This window comes from Canis lupus, chromosome 9, assembly GCF_048164855.1.
Source record: "Canis lupus baileyi chromosome 9, mCanLup2.hap1, whole genome shotgun sequence".
NCBI classification, from domain to species: Eukaryota; Metazoa; Chordata; class Mammalia; order Carnivora; family Canidae; genus Canis; species Canis lupus.
In genome coordinates this window covers 25,753,405-25,774,886 of record NC_132846.1, presented here as the reverse complement: position 1 = coordinate 25,774,886, position 21,482 = coordinate 25,753,405, and the positions used below count along the sequence as shown (strand labels likewise).

At 35.0% G+C, this 21,482-nt stretch overlaps 1 protein-coding gene and 1 long non-coding RNA gene across 6 annotated transcripts in view; one reads left to right on the top strand and one right to left on the bottom strand.

Moving 5' to 3' along the window:
• LOC140639907 (uncharacterized) overlaps positions 1-16,426 on the bottom strand; it is a 29,554-nt gene extending 13,128 nt beyond the window's left edge. Inside the window, exons 1-3 of one of the 3 annotated variants that reach the window (XR_012036558.1) lie at positions 16,317-16,425; positions 16,076-16,151; positions 14,781-14,945 (exon numbers count right to left, since the gene is read on the bottom strand). This is a non-coding gene — a long non-coding RNA (uncharacterized lncRNA). Of the gene's footprint in view, positions 1-14,780; positions 14,946-16,075; positions 16,152-16,316 lie in introns of all 3 variants that reach the window. The other 2 variants (XR_012036557.1, XR_012036559.1) reach the window with 2 other exon arrangements.
• MDGA2 (MAM domain containing glycosylphosphatidylinositol anchor 2) overlaps positions 1-21,482 on the top strand; it is a 784,495-nt gene that overhangs the window by 317,327 nt on the left and 445,686 nt on the right. For all 3 annotated transcript variants that reach the window (XR_012036556.1, XR_012036555.1, XM_072838458.1), the window contains exon 2: positions 15,967-16,106. Coding sequence is in view for 1 of the 3 variants with exons in the window: in XM_072838458.1 (XP_072694559.1) it covers positions 15,967-16,106 (140 nt within the window). In the remaining 2 variants the exon portion in view is untranslated. The remainder of the gene's footprint in view (positions 1-15,966; positions 16,107-21,482) is intronic.

The following is a 21,482-nucleotide window of genomic DNA, read 5'->3' as shown; positions in this document are numbered from 1 at the left end:
TATACCTACTTGTTATTCACTAAGTTTTTTTTTCATTTTTATTTATTTAAAAATGGTTTATGATACTAAGTCAATTTATTCTTGAAAAGCACCAGTTTCAGTTGAAATTTTCAGCTATAATTTTCATTTATTTACTTTATCAATGGGCCTCAAAAAGAGACGTTTAGATTTGTTGACAAATTTGATCATTTCATTATGTGGACAGTTTATCTAAAGTTAGTATCATTTTTACAGATTTTTTTCATTTTGTTTTAGGTAAATTACTGGGAAGAAAATGTAATGATTTTACTAATTAGCAGTAATATTCCTTCAACGTTTGTTGCATACATGGAAATTTCAGGCTGCCAACAACTAAAACTTTGAATGCTTAGTGCTATGAGCCAGGTGCCAATGTAATCTTCAGATACACATTATCGAATATGATTGCTACAGCAGTGTGAAGTAAAAAGTTTTATTGTTCCCATTTTATACACAAGGAAGGCAAGACTACCCAAGATTTTATGCTAGTATTTCCAACGCAGGAAACCCAACTTCAAACCCAGTACTTTATTTATTTATTTTTAAAGATGTATTTATCAATTTATTTAGAAAGAGAGTGAGAAAGAGCATGCAGGCCTACACTTAGGCGGGGGGGGGGGGGGGCGGGGGGGCAGAATGGGAGAGAGAGAGAGAGAGAGAATCTGAAGCAGAATCCAAGTGCAATGCCAATCCCAATGTGGTGCTCGATCTTACGACCCTGAGATCATTACCTGAGCTGAAATCAAGAGTCCTAACACTTAATTTACTGAGTCATCCAGTGTCTCCTATTTATTTATTTATTTTTTTGAGGTTGGGGGGAGAGAGAGAGAGAATGCACACATGCATGCAGGAGTAGAGGGGAAGAACAGAGAGAGAAGACAGAGAATCTTAAGCAGACTCCATGACCAACATGGAGCCTGACTTGGGGTTTGATCTCATGACCCTGAAGATCATGACCTGAGCTGAAATCAAGAGTCAGACATTCAACTGACTGAGCCACCCAAGTGCCCCCAAACCCAGTACTTTAAATTAGCAACATTAGAAAGATTAAACTTTTTTATCTCTAGGAACATTTTTTTTTAGATTTTATTTATTTATTCATGAAAGACAGACAGAGAGAGAGACAGAGACAGAGACATAGGCAGAGGGAGAAGTGGGCTCCATGCAGGAAGCACAATGCTGGATTTGATCTCGGGACTCCAGGATCACACCCTGAGCCAAAGGCAGACGCTCACCCGCTGAGCCACCTAGGCATCCCTAGATACTTTACTTAATAAAGATTTTATTTATTAATTAATTATTAGAGAGATAGAGAACAAGCATAAGCAGGGGGCAGGGGCAGAGGGAGAGGGAGAGGCCTAGTATGGGTCTTGATCCCAGGACCCTGAGATCATGACCTGAGCCAGAGGCAGCCTCTTTACCTACTGAGTAACCCAGGCACCCGCGGAGACTTTTTAATTAAGGGGATACATACACATTCATTGTTTTTATTTACCAATAACGTTAAACAAGTGTGGGAGAAATTACTTGTGGCAGAAAATTGCTGTTGAAAGAATAAATTCCAGTTTTCTTTTCTTAAATCTTTGACAGTTTTAGTGATTTATTTAAATTATATTGATAATGTAAAATTATAATATTTGCCTTGGTAAGGTAAATCCCTAAGGAGAGTGGGCCAGTAAAAGTTGAGGTGTAAGATAATACATGAGTGATGATTCATTATAGGGCACCTGGAAAGGTGGACACAGCTAGTGATCTGAATCACAATTAGCTTCGTCATTCATTGGAATTTATCTATCAAACGAACTTGGCAGGGCAGGGAAGACAGTGGGATATTTAAATCCAGAAACATAATTTAAGAAAAATCAGAAGACTCTAAATCAATTTTTTTAAATGGCCCTAAGTTCATGAGGAAAAAAAAAAAAAAAAAAACAGATAAATAAGCGCCACCTTTATTCATTGAGATTAAGAGAATTAGTGCAATTGTGAAGTAGAAGCAAAGAATGTATGTTTTTGAGATTGCCAAAGCTTAAGATTTAAAGAAAAATATAAGGTGAATGATATTTACTAAGAATTGCTTATGTTTCACATTGCATGATTTAGACAGATGTTTTTACTTTGGCTCTTATGGTACCAAGTAATTTTTTTTTTAAGATTTATTTATTTATTCATGAGAGACAGAGAAAGAGAAGCAGAGACATAGGCAGATGGAGAAGCAGGCTCCTCAAAGAGAGCCCAATGTGGGCTCAATCCGGGATCCCGGGTTCCGGGATCATGCACTGAGCCAAAGGCAGACGCTCAACCACTGAGCCACCCAGGTGTCCTGGTACCAAGTAATTTAATAAAAATATGTTTTTCCTATCAGTATATACATGGCTGATAATTTTATTTCTGTATTCCCTTCTTTCTTCCTAAATTCCAAAGATATAAAGGAATATCTGGCCTTTTAAAAATGAAGTTGCAGCATGGCAAAATGAAACAAAACAAAATTTGTTTTTTAGAGTAAAATTAAAAATAGACTTTGAAATTTACTAAGCCTCACTGTAAAGTGTCTCATTTTGTTAAATGGAAATAAAAAAATATATACATTTTTGAGTTAGAGAACTAGAGATTGTCAAAATCACATGTGTTACCCATGTTCTGGTGTTTGCTAAATTCTCAGTCCGGGAGAGTGGAGTCTGACTCATTCTTGCTTAGTGATAATCACTCTTCTGCTCTGTTTAGAAGGGGACTTTGGGTGTGGGTCACTGTCACACTGATTTCTGCATTCTGGGTTCTGAAAGGCATTTTTCTGACAGGCTGGGGACGTTGTCCTTCTTGGGGTTAGTCACAAGCAGTGGCAGTGATTTCTCAGTGGAGAGAAACATTGGGGAAATTGGCAGGCCAAATCCTAAAGATTCTCTGCCTGCCATTGCCACTCTGGAAGAAGCAAATTGAAGTTTTCATTTTTGGCATATTCTGTAGTAAATCTCATTTGTTTCCTTGATGAGCTAGACTGGAAGAAATAATGGCCATCTCTAAATACCCAATTTGTGATTAAGGTAACAGCACAATGATGAGATAAATTTCATTTTAGTTAGTATTTGCTGCATGTAGCTTTGTTAAGTTCTTTCCAAGAAAGCTGAAAAACTCTTAATTTCAGATAAGGACAAGTGTATTTAGGTATACATTTCAGCCTGAAGGGGTAAAAAATGATGTAATAATACCTGTAGTTTCAGGACTCCTGATCTCATAAGATGCAGTGATAATTCATAAGAGGCAAGGAAGATGTGGTTCAAAGAACCTTGGAGGGTTCACTGACTGCATGATACATGGCTTCTGACATTATTAGGAGGAAGCCATTTCACAAGTTTGATTTAGAGGGAAAAGACCTAATCAAAGGTTTTAAAGATTAAATGCTGCTCTCTCTTGCAGTGTTACAGTAGTTTCTGTCTCCTTCACTGTGCCCCCACACTGACTCAATGCCCATAAAGAACAGTGCCATCAAAGCAAGAGTGTGTTTATTTCAGATTTTTGTTTTTGTTGTTGATAGTCTAAGGCTTAGCCCTAGAAGTTTCTGGAGTAGTTATTTTTTATTTTTCTAAAATATACTATTTGGAGACATGATTCAACTTTTAGTCAGAAACCATTTGGGAAGTACCATAGGATCCAATAGAAAAGTTGTGTATAGAGTATCTCATTCATACCCTGGGGCTGGGGATGCAATTCCCCATAATATTTATCTTCAAGTTGAGGTACCCAGCTTAGTTCATACAAATCCCTGTGAGCAAATTATGAGATTAATGAAATGTTTGATGGGCTTTCAAATATTCCCACTGTGCAGATCAGCTGCCCCTGAGAAATACCAGGAAGAATATGGTGAAGGGTTGATGTGAGAATGTCCATGTAGATACAGGAGGGTGTAGATTACTGGTGGCTGACTCAGACTGGTTCCTCTCGGGCATACACACATACAAGAGGTCATCAGATGTTCTATTTTGAGAAAAAAAAGTGTTAACAACCTTAGATTCAGTGAAATGTGTATTTTTTCCATCTATAAAACATACAAGAGTATTTAAGGTTTTAGCTGTAGATATTAGTAGATTATACTTCCAGGTGAAAACAATGAAAAGTATATCTGATGAACTTCAAAGTTGCAAATGTAGAAAGCTTCATGTAATAAAACTTCAAATTTTTATACTATTTCCCTTAAGAAAAATAGGACACAAAAATGTCATTTTGTGGAAGATATTTAGATTAATATTTTGCTGTTATGTGTTCAGTTTTCTATAAAGTTAAGACCTTGATTGGAGAATGACATTACAAGATCGTTCTTTTATACAAAAACATTATTGCTTTTACTGTTGTTTTAGCATTACATTTTAAATTGCACTTTGCATTACTGCTTTCTTTTTTTTTCTGCATTACTGCTTTTTGTATTTAACTTCAAAGTTTCTTGTACATAATTATATTATTATTATTATTGAAGGTGATTTTCTTTTCTGTTCTTTTTTTGCTCTTCTTCATGTGTTTCACTGTTTTTCTACACACCCCACTCTGGCCCCCAGCAGTTTGTCCTCTGCATTTAAAAGTCTGGTTTTTTTGTCTCTTTTTTCTCTTTGTTCATTGTTTCTTTTTTTTAATTATTTTTAAAAAGATTTTATTTATTTATTCATGAGAGACACAGAGACAGAGAGAGAGGCAGAGACACAGGCAGAGGGAGAAGCAGGCCCCATGCAAAGAGCCCGACGTGAGACTTGATCCCTGGTCTCCAGGATCACACCCTGGACTGAAGGCGGTGCTAAACTACTGAGCCACTGGGGCTGCCCTCATTTATTTCTTAAATTCCACATATGAGTGAAATCTTATGGTATTTGTTTTTCTGTGGCTGACTTATTTCAGTTAGCATTTCACTCTGTAGGTCTATCTGTATTATTGCAAACAGCAAGATCTCACTCCTTTTTATGGCCAAGTAATATTCCTGTGTGTGTATATGTGTGTGTGTATGTGTGTGTATACCACCTCTTTACCCATTTCCATTTATCTAGGGATGAACACTTGGGCTGCTTCCATAGCTTTGTTGTTGTAAATGCTGCAGTCAACATAAGGGTGCATATATCTTTTCAAAGTGGTGTTTCCATTCTCTTTGGGTTAAGTATCCAGTAGTGACATCAGTGGATCATATGGTAGTGTTATTTTAAATTTTTGAAGAACCTTATTATTCTCTTCCACAGTGGATGCACCGATATGCATTCCCATCAACAGAGAACAAGGATTGCTTTTTCTCCACATCCTCACCAACACATATTATTTCTTGAATTTTTGATTTTAGTCATTCTGACAGGTGGACGGTGATATCTCATTATGACTTTGATTTGCATTCCCCTGATGATGAGTGATATTGAGCATCATTTCGTGCGTCTGTTGGGCATCTCTATGTTTTCCTTGGAAGAATATCTGTTTAGATCTTCTACCCATTTTTAATCAGATTATTTGTGCTTTTTTTATTTTGAAAGAGAGAAGGGAGGAAAAGAAGAGGGAAAGTGGGAGAGAAAATCATATGCAGGCTCCATGCCTAGCACAGAGCCTGATGGAGGGCTTGACTCTATAACCCTGAGGTGAGGAGCTGAGCCAAAATCAAGAGCCAGATGCTTAACTGACTGAGCCACCCAGTGCCCTATTTATGCTTATGTTTTTTGATGTCAAGTTGTATAAGTTCTTTATATATTTTGGTAAGTTCTTTATATTTTATAATCCCTTATCAGGTATAATATCATTTTCAAATATCTTCTTCCATTCAGCAAGTTATCTAGTTTTATTGTTTTCCTTCACTTTGCAAAAGCATCTTATTTTGGTGTAGCTCTAGTAGTTTAATTTTGCTTTTCTTTCCCTTACCTGAGAAGACATATCTAGAAAAGTGTTTTTATGGCTAATGTTAAAGAAATCATTGCCTTTGTTTTCTTCTAGGGTTTTTATAGTTTCAAGTCTCACATTTAGGTCTTTAGTCCATTTTGAATGTATTTTTATGTATGGTGTAGAAAAGTGGTCCAGTTTCATTCCTTTACACATAGCTGTCCAGTTTTCCCAGTATCATTTGTTGAAGAGACTGTCTTTTCTTCATTATATATTCTTGAACACTTTGTAATAGATTAACTGACCATATAGACTACGGTTCATTTATGTATTCTTTATTCTGTTCCATTTATCTATGTGACTGTTTTTGTGCTGAGGTACTATTTAGAGTAGTCTTATAGTATATCTTGAAATCTGGGATTGTGATACTTTCAACTTTCTTCTTCTTTTTTTTAAAAAGATTTATTTATTTATTTGTAGAGTTTGGGAGTTGAGGGACGGAGGGAGAGGGAGAGTGAATCTCAAGCAGATTCCCACTGAGCACAGAACCTGACATAGCACTTGATCCCACAGCCAGGTGATCATGACCTGAACTAAAGTCAAGAGTTGAAAACTTAACCAACAGACCCACCCAGGCTCCCCTAACTTTATTCTTCTTTCACAGATTACTTTGGCTATTCAGAGTCTTTTGTGGTTCAATACAAATTTTAGTAGTATTTGTTTTAGTTCTGTGAAAAATCTGTAATACAAATTTTAGTAGTATTTGTTTTAGTTCTGTGAAAAATCTGTTGGCATTTTAATTAGGGATTGCATTAAATCTGTAGGGTAGTATAGATATTTTAACAATACTGGCTTCTCTAATCTATGAATATGGAATATCTTTCCATTTGTTAGTGTCATCTTCAGTTTATGTCATTAGTGGTTTAATGTTTTCAGAGTACAGGTTTTTCACCTCCTTGGCTAGGTTTATTCCTGGTTATTTTATTATTTTTGCTGCATTTGTAAATGGGATTGTTTTCTTAATTTCTCTTTCTGCTACTTCATTATTCATGGATAGAAATGCAACAGATTTCTATATATTAGCTTTATATTCTTCAACTTTACTGAATTCATTTATCAGGTTTTGTAGTTTTTTGGTGGTCTTCAGGGTTTTCTGTATAGAATACCATGTCATCTGCAAATAGTGAGGATTTTACTCTTCCTTACTAATTTAGATGCCTTTCTTCCTTGTTCAAGTGCTGTGGCCAGGACTTCTAGTACTGTGTTGAATAAAAGTGGTGAGAGTGAACATCCTTGTCTTGTTGCTGATCTTAGAAGAAAAGCTCTGTTTTTCACCGTTGAGTCTGATGTTAGCTATGTTTTTTATAGATGGCCTTTGTTATGTTGAGGTATGTTCCTTTTCAACCTACTTTGTAGATGGTCTTTATTATGAATGGATGTTGTACTTTGGCAATTTTTTTTCTGTATATATTGAGATAAGCATATGGTTTTTTAACCATTTTCTTTTTTATGTGATAGATCACACTGACTGATTTGTGAATATTGTACCACTTTTGCATCCCTGGAATAAATCCCACTTAATTGTGGTGAACATTTTTTTAATACATTGTTGGATTTGTTTTGCTAATATTTTGTTGAGGACTTTTGCATCTGTGTTTTTCAGAGCTATTTCATATACATAATTACATTGTTATTGAAGGTTATTTTCTTTTGATGACAAACTTTCTTCCATCTTAAATAGTATCTATTGCATATAAACAGATAAGTTTAAATTTTTAATTCATACTGCTTTAAATTCCTGGCTAACATTAACCTAAAAATATCAACACCTGTTATTTAGAAAACATTAATAGCTCCTTTCTAAAACTAAAGGCTTCAAGGTTTAATTTTCTTACCTTGGGCTTTGGAGTGTCTCTCAGGGAAGTTCAATTAATTTATAACAATGCTACTCAACATGCACTGAAGAAATGATGCAAATATTCAAAACTTTTCAAAATATTAAGAGTCTGTTACCAAAATCATATGAGATAGATGTGATATCTTTTAAAAAGATTTTATTTATTTATTTCAGAGAGAAAGAGAGAGCATGTATGCATGAGTGGGGGAGGTGCAAAGGGAGAGAGACAGAGAAAGGGTGAATCTTCAGCAGACTCTCCACTGATCATGGAGCCTGACATGGGGCTGAGTCCAGGATCCTGAGACCGTGACCCGAGCCAAAGTCAGCTGCTTAACCAGCTGAGCCACTCAGGCGTGCCTAGATATGATTTTCTTTTGAGTAAATCCAGCATAATCAATAGGATCTTAGTACTTTTATTTTATAGGTCATCAAATTAAATGTGAAAAATTATTTCTCTCTAATAATATGGGACTATTGTGTTAACCAAATATCAGGGTTGAGGGGAAAGAGGTAGGGAAATAAGTTCACATTGATGCTGAAATAGAAGCTAATTAAAAGTAACTGATGAATCAGACAACTCAAATGAGCTAAAAGGTAAATTATTTATTTTCTTGAGCTAAAAGCTGAGTAAAAATAATCTGTATGTTGTTTTTGTATCAAAATATTGCCCTATTTGGGGTTACTTAAATGACAATGACAGAAGGATTTTAACTATTTTTTGAGGACTATTAGAATATACATACAAATTGAACATTCTGTTTATGTGCATGTTTGGATGTGTGTTTATATTCATAAGTGTGGTAAGTATATTAGTGGGATGTAATAAGTTTATATTGTTTTGAAATGTAGAGTAAGAGTATAATTTCCTAAGATCTTTACAATTTCATGGAAGCAAAGGCAGATAAATTAAGATTGAAGGAGACACAAAAGATCAAAATAATGACAAAAAAATAGCACTTTACCATCTCCTCTTTTCCTGCCTTATTCTTTTATAAATACAAGCAAAAGACAGAATCCAAGCTGCTGTGGTCTGAGGATTGCAAAGCAGGTGCAGAAGGATGGCTTACAGAGTGTACCGTTATTTCTGATCACTAAACTGTAAAGGAAAGACAAGAGGAGGCTGCAGTGGGAGGAAAAAAAATGCTGTTGTTTTATCTCTATATTTAAAATATGGGTTCATGTAAGCATATTTATATGCTGGGGCAATTAACCTTGATTGTATTTTTATAGAAGGGATTCGATAGTTTTGCAAGAGATTTCTGCATATGTGGTACAAAAGTTGGCAAAGCTAAACCTGTACAAGAGGAAACAGGAAAAAAAAGGAAGGAAAAGAAAAAAAAAGATGGAATTTTAGGGAAGTTAATTTTAAAATAACGATGAACGACAGTAGAAAATAATATTGCAAAAATTGGGCCTGTGGGAAATACAAACATTATGGTTTTATTCTTACACTGTAAATTGTCTTTGTGATACTGAGATGGTGGTATAATATTGTTAAAGTATTCCATTTTATATTTGCCATTCTATTTTACACATAGGTAAAACTCAATAGCAGTTTTGCTTTTTTCCCCACACTTGATGACCTACTAAGACTTTTCTCCTTCTCAATCAAACCTTATTATCTCATTTGTCTTTTGCTCCACTACTCTACCACCATATCTCACTCAAAATTCACAGACGCCATCCTAGCTGTCATAGGCAATGACCTTTTGCCTGTGATCTTCCTAATTTACAACTTTGTTGTGACAATTTTGGACAGTTCACCATGCTTCAGCTTCTCTTTATGTAACTGTTAAAGCCCTGCTTTTTCTTTGTTTTCCTTCTATTTCTGTGACTTTAGAAACATAAGTCTTTTTCTATCGCCTTTATTAAGAATTCATGCTACTCATGTTTCTATCATTATCCTCTTAATTTCTCATTCTACATTCTCTGTTTTAGAGATTTCTAGTATTCTCTTGTCAACCACCCACTATTATTTAGAAACTCTAAATTTTTGTGTCCAGAACTGATTTTTCGGCTAATAATCAGCTTATCATCAGCATCTTCACCTCCTCTCTCAGCTCTTCCTACTTTCTTCTTCCCTATCTGTGTTTGTGATATCAGAATATGTAATATAATGAGCCTAAGGAGAAGGATATTAAACAAAGGGTTATAAACAAGAAGAAGAATAATTATGGACTATGCCTATAGACACAATATTTAATTTAAAAGTTGAATTGGGAGATCTTTGTGAAAAAAGGTGGGAGGAGAAGACTTATCCAGTACCTTAAACTAGTAACTCGGGTAGGAAAGACAAAATAAGAAAGGAAAACATCATGTTTTTATTTTTAGAATTAGTATTCAAATGTACTATATTGGAGATTGTGAAATAAGCAGAAGAGTCCAATTATTGGCAATGTTCATTAGCTAAATGTAAGATATTGCAGAAAACTGAGAAGTGTTTTATGAAAGCAGGTAATCACTTAAATCAATAGAAGAATGGAAAGAAATTTGGTTATTGTTATGTTCACTTTAAAAGCATAACCGAATACTTGCTGAGAGAATGGTGTTAGTAACAGTGTCAACTGTATTATTTCTTGCCGCATGAAAGCAGTAAGGTGTGAGACATCCCCTGTGTCTCTCTGTCTCTGTGTCTCTGGGTTTCTGTCTCTTGACAGAAAGTGTGAAGGATGCTTGTGCAGAGTGGTTCACTGATGTCTTCTGACAGTGAGCATCCCTCTCTCTACACTGCCTATCCCAGGAGATCTGTGACCTATGTCAAAAATAAGCTGTCTTGACCTGGTGTTGAAGAGTGTCAAGATTATATTGGCAACTTGAATTCCCAGAGAGTTGTTGCATCAAGGATTTGAGGGATTTATCAAAGTACAAAGCTCTTACTTGGGGTTCTTAGATGAGAGGAAACTCCTAATACCAAACCTATTTACTGGCTATTAACAGTGTATCCTTCAGGAACAGTGCCTGCTGCCTGAAAAAGTGTTATCTTTCAAAAAAGCTCACCCTGATTTGGACTCAGAATTCCTCATCTCAAAATCACCCACTTGAGAATAATGTGGAGTCCGTAGTGATCAAGAGAGCATTTTCTTTCTTTCTTTTTCTTTCTTTTTAAGTGGGGTCTGAGCTCAACATGGGGCTCAAACACATGACCCTGAGATCAAGAGTTGCATATTCTACCAACGAGTCAGCCAGGTGCTCAAGAGAACATTTTTCTCTTAAAAACATGATCTTTTCGGGCATCTAGGTAGTGCAGTCAGATAGGCATCTGACTCTTGGTTTCGGCTCAGGTCATGGTCTCAGGGTTGTGAGATCGAGCCCTGCGTTGGACTCTGTGCTCAGTGTGGAGTCTGCCTGTGATTCCCTCTCCTGCTCCTCTCCCCTGATCTCTCTCTCTCTCTCAAAAAATGAATAAATCTTTTTAAAAAATCATCTTTCACCTAGTTAACTGAGGTATAAACTTCAGTGTCATCTTAACTCCTCTTCCTTCACCCCACTTCTGTTAACCTTCAATTCCTGTCTTACAAAACCTCTAAAGTAGGTCTCTGCCCTCATTTCCATTCCCAGAGCTATGCAGCATCTCTGCTATGTCTGGAGACATAATGGCAACTTGAGAGAGTGGCGCCAGTGTCAAAATTCAGAGTAAGTTATAAACTACATGGACCACATTTTAATGTAGTTATTTCCTAAACACTGCAGGCAGTCTCTTACAGACGTGCCGTGCCTTTGAACACACTGCTTCCTCTCTCTGGAATGCCCTTCCCCTTTGTTTCCAACCACATGTATCTTTCCAGTCCTATGTTACATGTCATTGACTCCGTGAAACAAGTTAGAACCCTCCAGGCAGATTTAGGCATCTTCTGTTTTGTCCTCTTACACTACTCTTCACTTCGTTCTGTTAAGTACATACCCCATTCAACTTCAATCTTCCTTCCTTCCTTCCTTCCTTCCTTCCTTCCTTCCTTCCTTCCTTCCTTCCTTCCTTCCTCCTTTTTTCCTTCCTTAGAAATTGTATAGACCCAATAGGCTGTAAGCTGCTAAAAGGTACAGCTCAAAGCATTAATTTTTATAGCCCCACAACATAGCCTCAGGCCTTGTCTATAGTTGTTCAGTAAATATATGCTTGAAAGTCTATGTATGAGAATGAAAGCCTACAAGTGCTCCTGGTTGTTGCCATTGGAGAATAATTTATTTATTTGTGTTCTTTCTCTGACAGAATACAGAGAGAATTTGGTTTAACTTTCGAAAGTATACACTAACAAGGTAAAAGAATATCTCTCTTTTGCCCTTTTAGGCTGACCTTTTGAACCCAAAGCCAATTCACTCGAATTAAGGGAGTTGATGTGATTAGTGTTAAGAAAGATTTTATGTAATGGGATTTGGTTTACTTCAAACAAATGTGGATGAATATGAGTCTCATGCAATATTTTAACATTTTAATTCATTGCTGAATCTATAGGGCAAAGGGGATCATAACCCTTAGTCCAATTGCAGGATGATGAATTGAGGCTTTTTTCAACAAAGCAGAGGATAAAAGATTACTTGCTTCGGTTATAGTACTGGAAATTGCATTTATATTTAGAGTAAGTAAATTCAGTATGTAATAGTTGATATGTTTCCTAAAATAGGATGTTGGTGTCATTATAGTGATATTTACTAAAATATAGATTACAAATTAATTATTAAATTAAATTATTAAATATAAACCTAGTCTGTGCTCTGAATCATGTGATATGAAGCAGATGCCTAAAGGGGTGCTCATCCTGGCAATGATGTGCTTAATATACAGTTAGAACGTTAAGAAAAAGGAGAATAACTGGACAGTACCTATCTCCGGAAGACAAGAAAAGAGAATCATTGCTAAATAATCCAAGAAAGTGTCAGGAGCATTGATCTAAATATCAGTCTGGGAATTCTAGATGGGAGAATATTGTGAGTAAAGGCTCTCATGTCTTATGTATAGTAATTGCTCAAAAAATATATGTTTGGAAGTCTGTATATGAGATCAAAGGCTTGAAATCTCATTGCTTTTTACTTTCCCACTGATGTTGGGCTGATGTTACAGAAAAGTAGGATTTGGGTTCTATAGTCAGTTTGAGGACCTTTACAGAGCACCTAGAAGCATTAGACCTCTGGGAAGTGTCATAGAGAGACATCAGGAATCCTTAGGCAGGAAGAGGACATGATGAAAATAGGAATTAGAAAATATTTTGGCAGTTGTGAGATTTTGTGGGTTTGTCTGGGACTGGAGGCAGGATGGTGAATTGAAACAATGTTACATTGGTTGTTTGCAGCAATTATGATATTTATATTGCTCATCTACTTATGGTGCTCCAATGACATCATAAACAGTTTCTCAGTCTTTTTTTTTTTTTTTTTTTATTCTCCTAGTCTATTGAATGTCTAGTTTAGGAGTTATTTAGAATCCTAATCTAACTATGTCAGACATTGTTTTAATAGCAAGAAGTAGTGCAAAAGAACAAAGGACCACTGGTTCTGCTCTCTTTTAGGCCACAACTAGCTACAGGCCTGTGAGCAGGTCACTTGATGTTCTCAATTTGGAAATAAGAGCGTTGACCTGGATGAGCTAAGACCTTTTCAGTTGAGCTTTCTGCACACCAAAGGAGTCTTTGGAAGTTTCCAAAATATTCACCTTATCATTGAGCAGCGAAAAGTACTCAGCACATACTTAAATGCATACTAGGAAAAATGTATCTTCTACTCCTAAAATTTGGCAGAATATTCCATCCTCCCATAAGAGAGATGGTAGGTTCTTAATGATTACAATATATAGGCAATTCCCTTTCCAAGAATGTGTTAAAATATAGACGAAAATAGCTGAAAATTAACCCTTCTAAATGAACACAATGTGCTTCCTGTATAATTTAAATGGTTTAAATAAAGCTACTTATTTGCATAATGATACTTTGGAAAGATGTATCTTAAAAATAACAATACTATTCATTGATTTGAAATTAAAGCAAAGATAACATGTAAATTTATCTGGAAAAAATGTGTGTCATGATACTCTATAATTAGAAGCATTAGTAAACATGTGCTATCACTTATGAAGCTAAATTTGGCATATTTCAAAGTAATGAATCTGTATTATCTATTTATATTTTGCAGATGTTTTGATTGTCATCAGTTTGTTAACCTCTATAATATGTATACAGTTTGTATGATAGATGTTTAAAAATAAGTAGCTCTCTAGTATTACTTATCTAAATTGAAGTTTAAATTTGATTACTGTAGGCAATGATTTATAGGAAACATTGTGTGAAATATATCAGAATGCTCAGAAAAACATTGCAGATAAGGATTTCTAAAGTCATAAAACTAAACAAATTATTAGTGTCTAGACAGAGTCCAAAGACATGGTAAAAATTTATTTGATAAGTAAGTTTTATAGACCAAACAAAACATTTGATTTGTTTGAGCATCATTTAATTTTTCAAACCAGTAAAATAATGCATAACATGAAGTTTAGTTACTTGAAAATATTAAAAGGAAAAGTATATTTTACCCCTTGGAGTATTTTCTTTAGTCAACAAATACTTACAAGATTTAGAAAATTATTCCTAGTATTCTGGTCTAAGCACTGGTATTGTTATCATTTTGGTGTTTGGCAAAAATGCAGATCCCTGGGTTTTTCTGTATATATATTTCTGGCCATGCCACTGAAATCTGTATTTTAAGCAAGTTTCGGGGGAGCTTTATGTGCATACTGAATGTAAAAACTACTAAATCCTCCTCTTATTCTTCTTCTGGAAATTTTTCCATCATTTGCTATGGAGCATTGGAGAATGGGATCCTGAATTTGAAAGTTGAAGAACAGAACTCTGCTTGGATATCCAAGAAAATCTTGAAATACCCAGTTGTTTTATTATCTATAAATAGGATTTTCTGCACTTCATTTCTGCTTGAAATTGAGAAGGATAATAAAATCTGTTCTTTTCAGTTGTTAAGTGCTATGAGTGTTCTATACATTTGGCTGCATAAAACAAAGCATTAGATATTGGAAACTTTCTTTTGTATTACTTACAGGATGCAGATTTTTCCAGTTTTCCCATAGCCTGGACTTTATATTCATTTTATTTCCTCCATAGAATCACCAAGTTTATCCAAATTCTGCAACATTCATGATCCTTTTAATGTTAAACAAAAAATTCCAAGTGTGTTCTCATTAATTTTTAAGCAACCATGGCCTCTGCTGACAAAAATGATGTTTAGGTTAAGATTGCTATAGGAAATTCTAGAGATTATTGTCCTTTACTTGTAGATCTAACCTTTCCACTAGCCTTTAATTAAAATAATCCTTTATTCTCCACTCCCAAATGTATTTTTTACAAACAAAATTGCTGAATTCACAAATGGGATGATATCCACTTTGAAGCTAATAACTGACAGTCATCCCTTGGGTGACAGGAAGCATATCCTATTATCTAATTGTTACTCCTGACCAAAAGAGTTTTCATATAGTGGATTTCCAATGACATGTAAATCACTGAATGCTCGTCAAGTTTTATTGGCCTTTGTGGTATTAAAAAAGGAGAATTATACTTAGGAATTTAGACAACTTCATGAAAACTAAATCTCTCCAATCACAATTTTATACTTGGGCATTAATGATTTATTGCCTTCTTCAGTGGCTTAATTCAATGATCATCTTTTGCTCATAGCAACACAGGAGCCTATAAATATTGAAAACTAAGTTGGCTTCAATTCCTACTATAACCAAATCTTCTCATTTGTTAGCTCCCTATTTGCATCATGAGACTTATTAAATGAATGGAAAACTGCCAATATCTTTCATTCAAATTCCTTTTTCCTTTCTAATAATCTTTTGAGTTTGCACTACCTAGATTTTGGACAGCATCCTTTACTATATTAAATTTTGGGTTTCAGAAATAAAAAGACCTGTCACATTTTAGCAGTCAGATTTTATCGTGTAGTCTTATAATGATGATGATTTCCTAAGTTACCAGTTTTCTCCCACCATCCTCTTCCCCTTTGCCATTTTCAGATTGCACTGGTGACTGTTAGATAAATTTGAAGCTTTCTGTACAGCAATATCTTTAATCCCGGGGGGTTGCTCAAAGTGTTAAGACTGATGGATCTGACTGTGGTAAAGTCTAATAAGAATTGCTCTTACAACCAGGGTGATTCATGGAAGGACGATTGACTTATTTTTTTAATGTATCTTGTCTCTCTTCTTCCTGACTCGACAGCTCCCCCAACGGTTCGTATCGTGCATTCAGGATTGGCCTGTAACATTGAGGAGGAGCGCTACTCGGAAAGGGTCTATACCATACGGGAAGGAGAAACCCTAGAACTGACCTGTCTGGTCACAGGACATCCACGTCCACAGGTGAGTCCCGAACCGTGTCATTAAGGGAAACTCTTTTTGACCTTTCTTGAAATCAGAAATGTATATTTTAGAAGATTTAGCTAATCGTGTGTGTGTGTGTGTGTGTGTGTGAGAGAGAGAGAGAGAGAGAGAGAGAAATTCAAGTAATTGTGTGTGTGCAATGCAGGATAAGGGTGGTGATATCTGAACATTCATGCTTGATCTACTCACTTGGATAAGATGAAGAAAGAAATTTTTGTTTTGGTATTGTGAGAAATTTGGGAGACACTTCTAAGGAAGCTGTTAAAAGACAACTACAAAAATATCTCAGTAAGATAACAATTCATATGGCAATGAGTTTATTTTAGAATGTGGAGCATGATTTCATGATGACATAATTGCAGCCAAGGAAGCATTTGTTCTGAAGAATGTGGTGCATGAGGTCACATGTACTTTCCTTACTCCTAGTCATTATATTCACAGAAAACTTTGAAAAATAAATGTTTGCAAGTGTATGCATTCAGGCTTTCAGAGTCATCTACTACAGCTTTCATAAGCTACGTTAGTAGCAGGAACAGAAATTGAGACTTTCAAAGAGCACTAAAATGATAAATAATAAGCAAAGTAAAAGTTTGTAGGAGTGAAAGAAAGAGTTAGGCAGAAGGTAATATAGTCTGTGTATTCATTATGTAAAAATTTAATTCCGATGTAGTACAGAATATTCAGGATATCTTAGTCATTAATTGGCAATTCTTATTGTTATATATTTAACCTGAGTAGTTCAAAATATACACAGATAATCAACACAAACACTATGATGGAAAAGAGGTCTCAATTGGTAGAGAAATTACATATTTTAAATATTAGTGTTGCAGGAAGAAAAAAAATCCAGCTAACACCACTACATAGAAGAAAATAAAGAGCAATATAGAGATTTTATGAACTCATTATTTTAATCTTGTGTTTTGCTCTTACCACCCTTAACTCTGATACTCAAAGATGTTTGACCTTACCATTTTGACAGAGCAACAAATAAAAACAAACATCTGGACTTCACAGAATGAAGCAATAGATTGATAGATAAGACTATGACTACAACTAAAAGGGTAAAATATATCTAATAAAACTTTACACTGTTGGTAAAAAGTAATATATAATAATATTAAAAATTAAAATTCACAGTGGCTGAGATTGCAAATTATACCATTTGCTTTTAACTAAAAATTGCTTAAAGAATAAAATTATTTTAACAAAATTGAGTTCTATAAAATTTGACCTATTATGATTAGATTATGTAGAAAAAATGATTGTAAAGCTAAACATATAAGGACAGAAACAATAGTTATTAAAATTTGATATAGATGAGTTGATATGTAAAGCATTTTTATTTTAACATTTATACAGGAAACAATGGAGTCCAGTGAAAATGATTTTACTTAAATTAAAAAAAAGTGATAGCATTAACTCAAGAATATTATCTCAAAGAAAAAATTTAGTGTTGTTAAGATTTTATTATAATTTTTCAATTCATATACATAGTGCAAAAATTCCAAGATCAAAAAAGGATTGTCCAAACAAACCTAAATGAAGCCACAGACTGCCATATGAGAGGCAGTTTATGTCAAGAGAAAACCCATTAATGCTTCTGTTATTCCTGCACTGAATGTGCCAAATTCAGCGTCTTCTAAACTACAAATTTTACTTTAAAATACCACTTTTTATCTATTTTAAGGTTGCCCCTGCTCTCCCTCATCTCCATCCTTATGTTCCCTTAATATTAGGAATTTCTTATTTTCTCCATACATTTTCTCTGTGATGATTCATTATCTGGAATGTAATCTCTGATGTCTGGCCAACTCAAAATAATTCTAAAACAAAGGAATAGGGATGCCTGGGTGGCTCAGCGATTGAACGTCCACCTTCAGCTCAGGGCGTAATCCTGATCCCAGGATCGAGTCCCACATTGGGCTTCCTGCATGGAGCCTGCTTCTCCCTCTGTCTGTGTCTCTGCCTCTCTGTGTGTCTCTCATAAATAAATATAAATCAATTTAATTAATTAATTAATTAATTAATTAATTAAAATAATACAAAGGAGTAGATTATTGCCCTATTTATTTTTTTCTAAGCAATTCCATTGCTGGAACCATTTCAGTGTGTTCTGATGCTAAGTAAAATTTATTTCAGTATTGTTATTTCTTCATTCCTAGAAGTAATTCAGGTATTTACAGGTGAATCAGTTTCAGTTTATATTGCCTGTTTGAAAAATTAACTGGGCCTCTTCTTTGTCAACAAACTGTATAAAGAAATCTGACAGAACAGCTGGGCCTGGCATCCTGGCCAAACACTAAAGGGCATGCAGGTGGCAGCTGGTCCTGAGGATGGGTTTTCTTGGCTGATATCATGAAGCTGGAATGCCTTTCTTGCTGCCTTGTCTAACCTGGATTTGATCATAGTTGGGGATGCAGTGGGAGAGAGAAGCTCCTCACTGCACTCTTCAGGAGATTTCTCAGTTTGTTGCCTATTCCTGTGGCAACAATAATTAAAGGTCTCCACTTCTAGAAGGATTCAAAGGCAGCATTTTTTTTTCTAGATTTAAAACATTTTTCTTCAGAAATACATCATCTGGCTATGTGTAATGGCCTGAAGATATTATTGTCTCCAAGGGAAATTAGAAGTTACGATGCAGTAGTTCATAGTGTGGCACTGGAACCAGACTGCCTGGATATAAACCTGGAAGCACTGGGCCTACTAGTGTGACTCTGGGAAAGGTCCCCAACCTCTCTGCTCTCTCTGCCTCAGTTTTCTTATCTATATAAAAGGTAATCATCATGCCTAGATCATAGACTCCTTTTGAGGGTTAAATGTATATTGTAAATATATAGGGGCATGTATTTTGTATATACGTACATATACATATGTACTTAGCATGTAATGAGCATTGTATTGACACATAATAAAACATATGTTGGCATTTTATTATTTCTAAGTAACTTATACCTAGACTCTAAGGTTTAGAATAGAATGTGCAAGTATGAAAATAAAATAAGTAGATTGAAAAAAATGGTTCTTAGCATTCTACTTTAAATTAGATGCATTTAAATAAATTTCAGTATTTTTGTATTGAAATAAAATACTGATTTTTAATACTCTTTAGAGCCTTTACATCTCTGTTAAAATTATCTTTTGTTTTAGCTTGCAAAGACTGCAACTATGTTCAGACTACTTCATTTAATGAGGGTTTATTATAAAGATAGATGGAGAGATAAGAAAGAAAGGAGGTAAAGATTTGTTATTTTTTTTAAACTTTTTTTTTTTTAATTTTTATTTATTTATGATAGTCACACAGAGAGAGAGGGGCAGAGACACAGGCAGAGGGAGAAGCAGGCTCCATGCACCGGGACCCCGACGTGGGACTCGATCCCAGGTCTACAGGATCGCGCCCTGGGCCAAAGGCAGGCGCCAAACCGCTGTGCCACCCAGGGATCCCAAGATTTGTTATTATACCTACCAACCTAATAGTACCTCTCCATGCCCATAATTTCAGGATTCAGTTACCCATTCTCTTTCTCATCCTTTGTTTCTTTTCCCCCCTCCCTTTCTCCCTCTACTTTCTTTCCTTCTCTTCTTCCTCAATATTACCACTTCAACACCGAATGAATTGTGAATATAATTCTCTTGTAAATGATTTAAGCAATGAGATATTTAACCTGAATGTTCCCCATTACTCTCCCACCCACCTCCCAGAGGTTAATATTAAATAGTTTGATGTAATGTCTTGTAGTCCTTGTTCAGTGCATTTCTATAAATATGATTATATATGATTATATTTTATTTTAATTTTTTAAATTAGATAATGAAGAGTATTATTTATTATTCTGTGACTAGAATATTTCACTTTGCTATTTGTCCAAATCACCAAGTATGGATCCAGCCTACTGGTTCTCAATGTGTGATCCTTGGAGACAACTTGTTGGAAATAAAAGTCCTTATGCCCATCACATCAGGAACTCATGTGTTTGGGCCAGCAATCTGTTGTCACAAGCCCTTCAGGTGATTCTAATGTACACTAAAATTTGAGAGCCACTGACTTAGATAGTAGCATTATCCTCACAAGGGCTAAATTGTACTCTGTACGTGTGCAATAGGTATATGTAATTGCTGCTCTTTTGTTCAAAATTGAATTACTTACAGATATTTACTATTACAAATAATAATTCAGTGAACACTTCTGGAATATGAATGTGTTTATGCACATCTTTATTATACATATGACAGCATCATTATAGGATAGTTTTCTTCTTTAAAATGAAATTTAGCCAGGATCCCTAGGTGGCTCAGCCATTTAGTGCCTGCCTTAGGCCCAGGGCCTGATCCTGGAGTCCCAGGATCTAATCCATATCGGACTCCTTGCATGGAGCCTGCTTCTCCCTCTGCCTGTGTCTCTGCTTCTCTCCCTCTCTCCGTGTCTCTCATGAAGAAATAAATAAAAATACTAAAAAAATAAAATTAAATTAAAAAATAAAATGAAATTTAGGGCATTCCAGGTGGCTCAGGAGTTTAGGCACCGCCTTCAGCCCAGGGTATGATTCTGGAGACCCCGAATTGAGTCCTAGGTCAGGCTCCCTGCATGGAGCCTGCATGGAGCCTGCTTCTCCCGGTTGGCTGCTTGACTTCTTGAGGAACTGTGGGGACTTTCTAGGTACTATAAAGATAAATTCAGTATCTGCAAAATATGTTCCAAATTTTATCTATGAGGATATATTGGTCTTTTAATATTGTTTATATTACTTTAACCAGAGATTTTGTTTTTAAAAGATGAATCATTATGATTTTTCAACTTTAATTTCTAAATTTTGTACCTACTTTAGTAGATCTCTTTCATATCCATGTATCTTACATTTTATGCTTTTTTCCAATAACAGTTTATATAGTTGCTATATACTTGATAATTTAATCATTAGGAAACATATTGTCCATAATATGAATATTAGTCTAGTGTTCTCTCTCCTTCTTCTTCCCTCTGTTCTGATCCTGACAGGGTAGTCAGCATTCCATTTTACAGCTTTAAGGTGCTGTTTTTATTCACTTTTTTAAAAAATCGAGGTATAATTGACCTATGACATTATACTAGTATCAGGTATACGATGTAATGATTTGGTATTTGTAAACATTGAGAAATGACCACAGTTAAGTCTAGTTAACATTGGTCCCCAAATGTGGTTATAATTTTTTTTTCTTGTGATGAGAACTTTTAAAAACATTTTAACATTATATAATGTTTAATGTTAAATATTAAAACATTTTTAAAAGTTCTTAAAAACTCTATTTTTATCATTTACAAAATTGTGTTGTTCTTTCATTCTAGTTATTCCTTCTTATACCATACCATGCTATTTT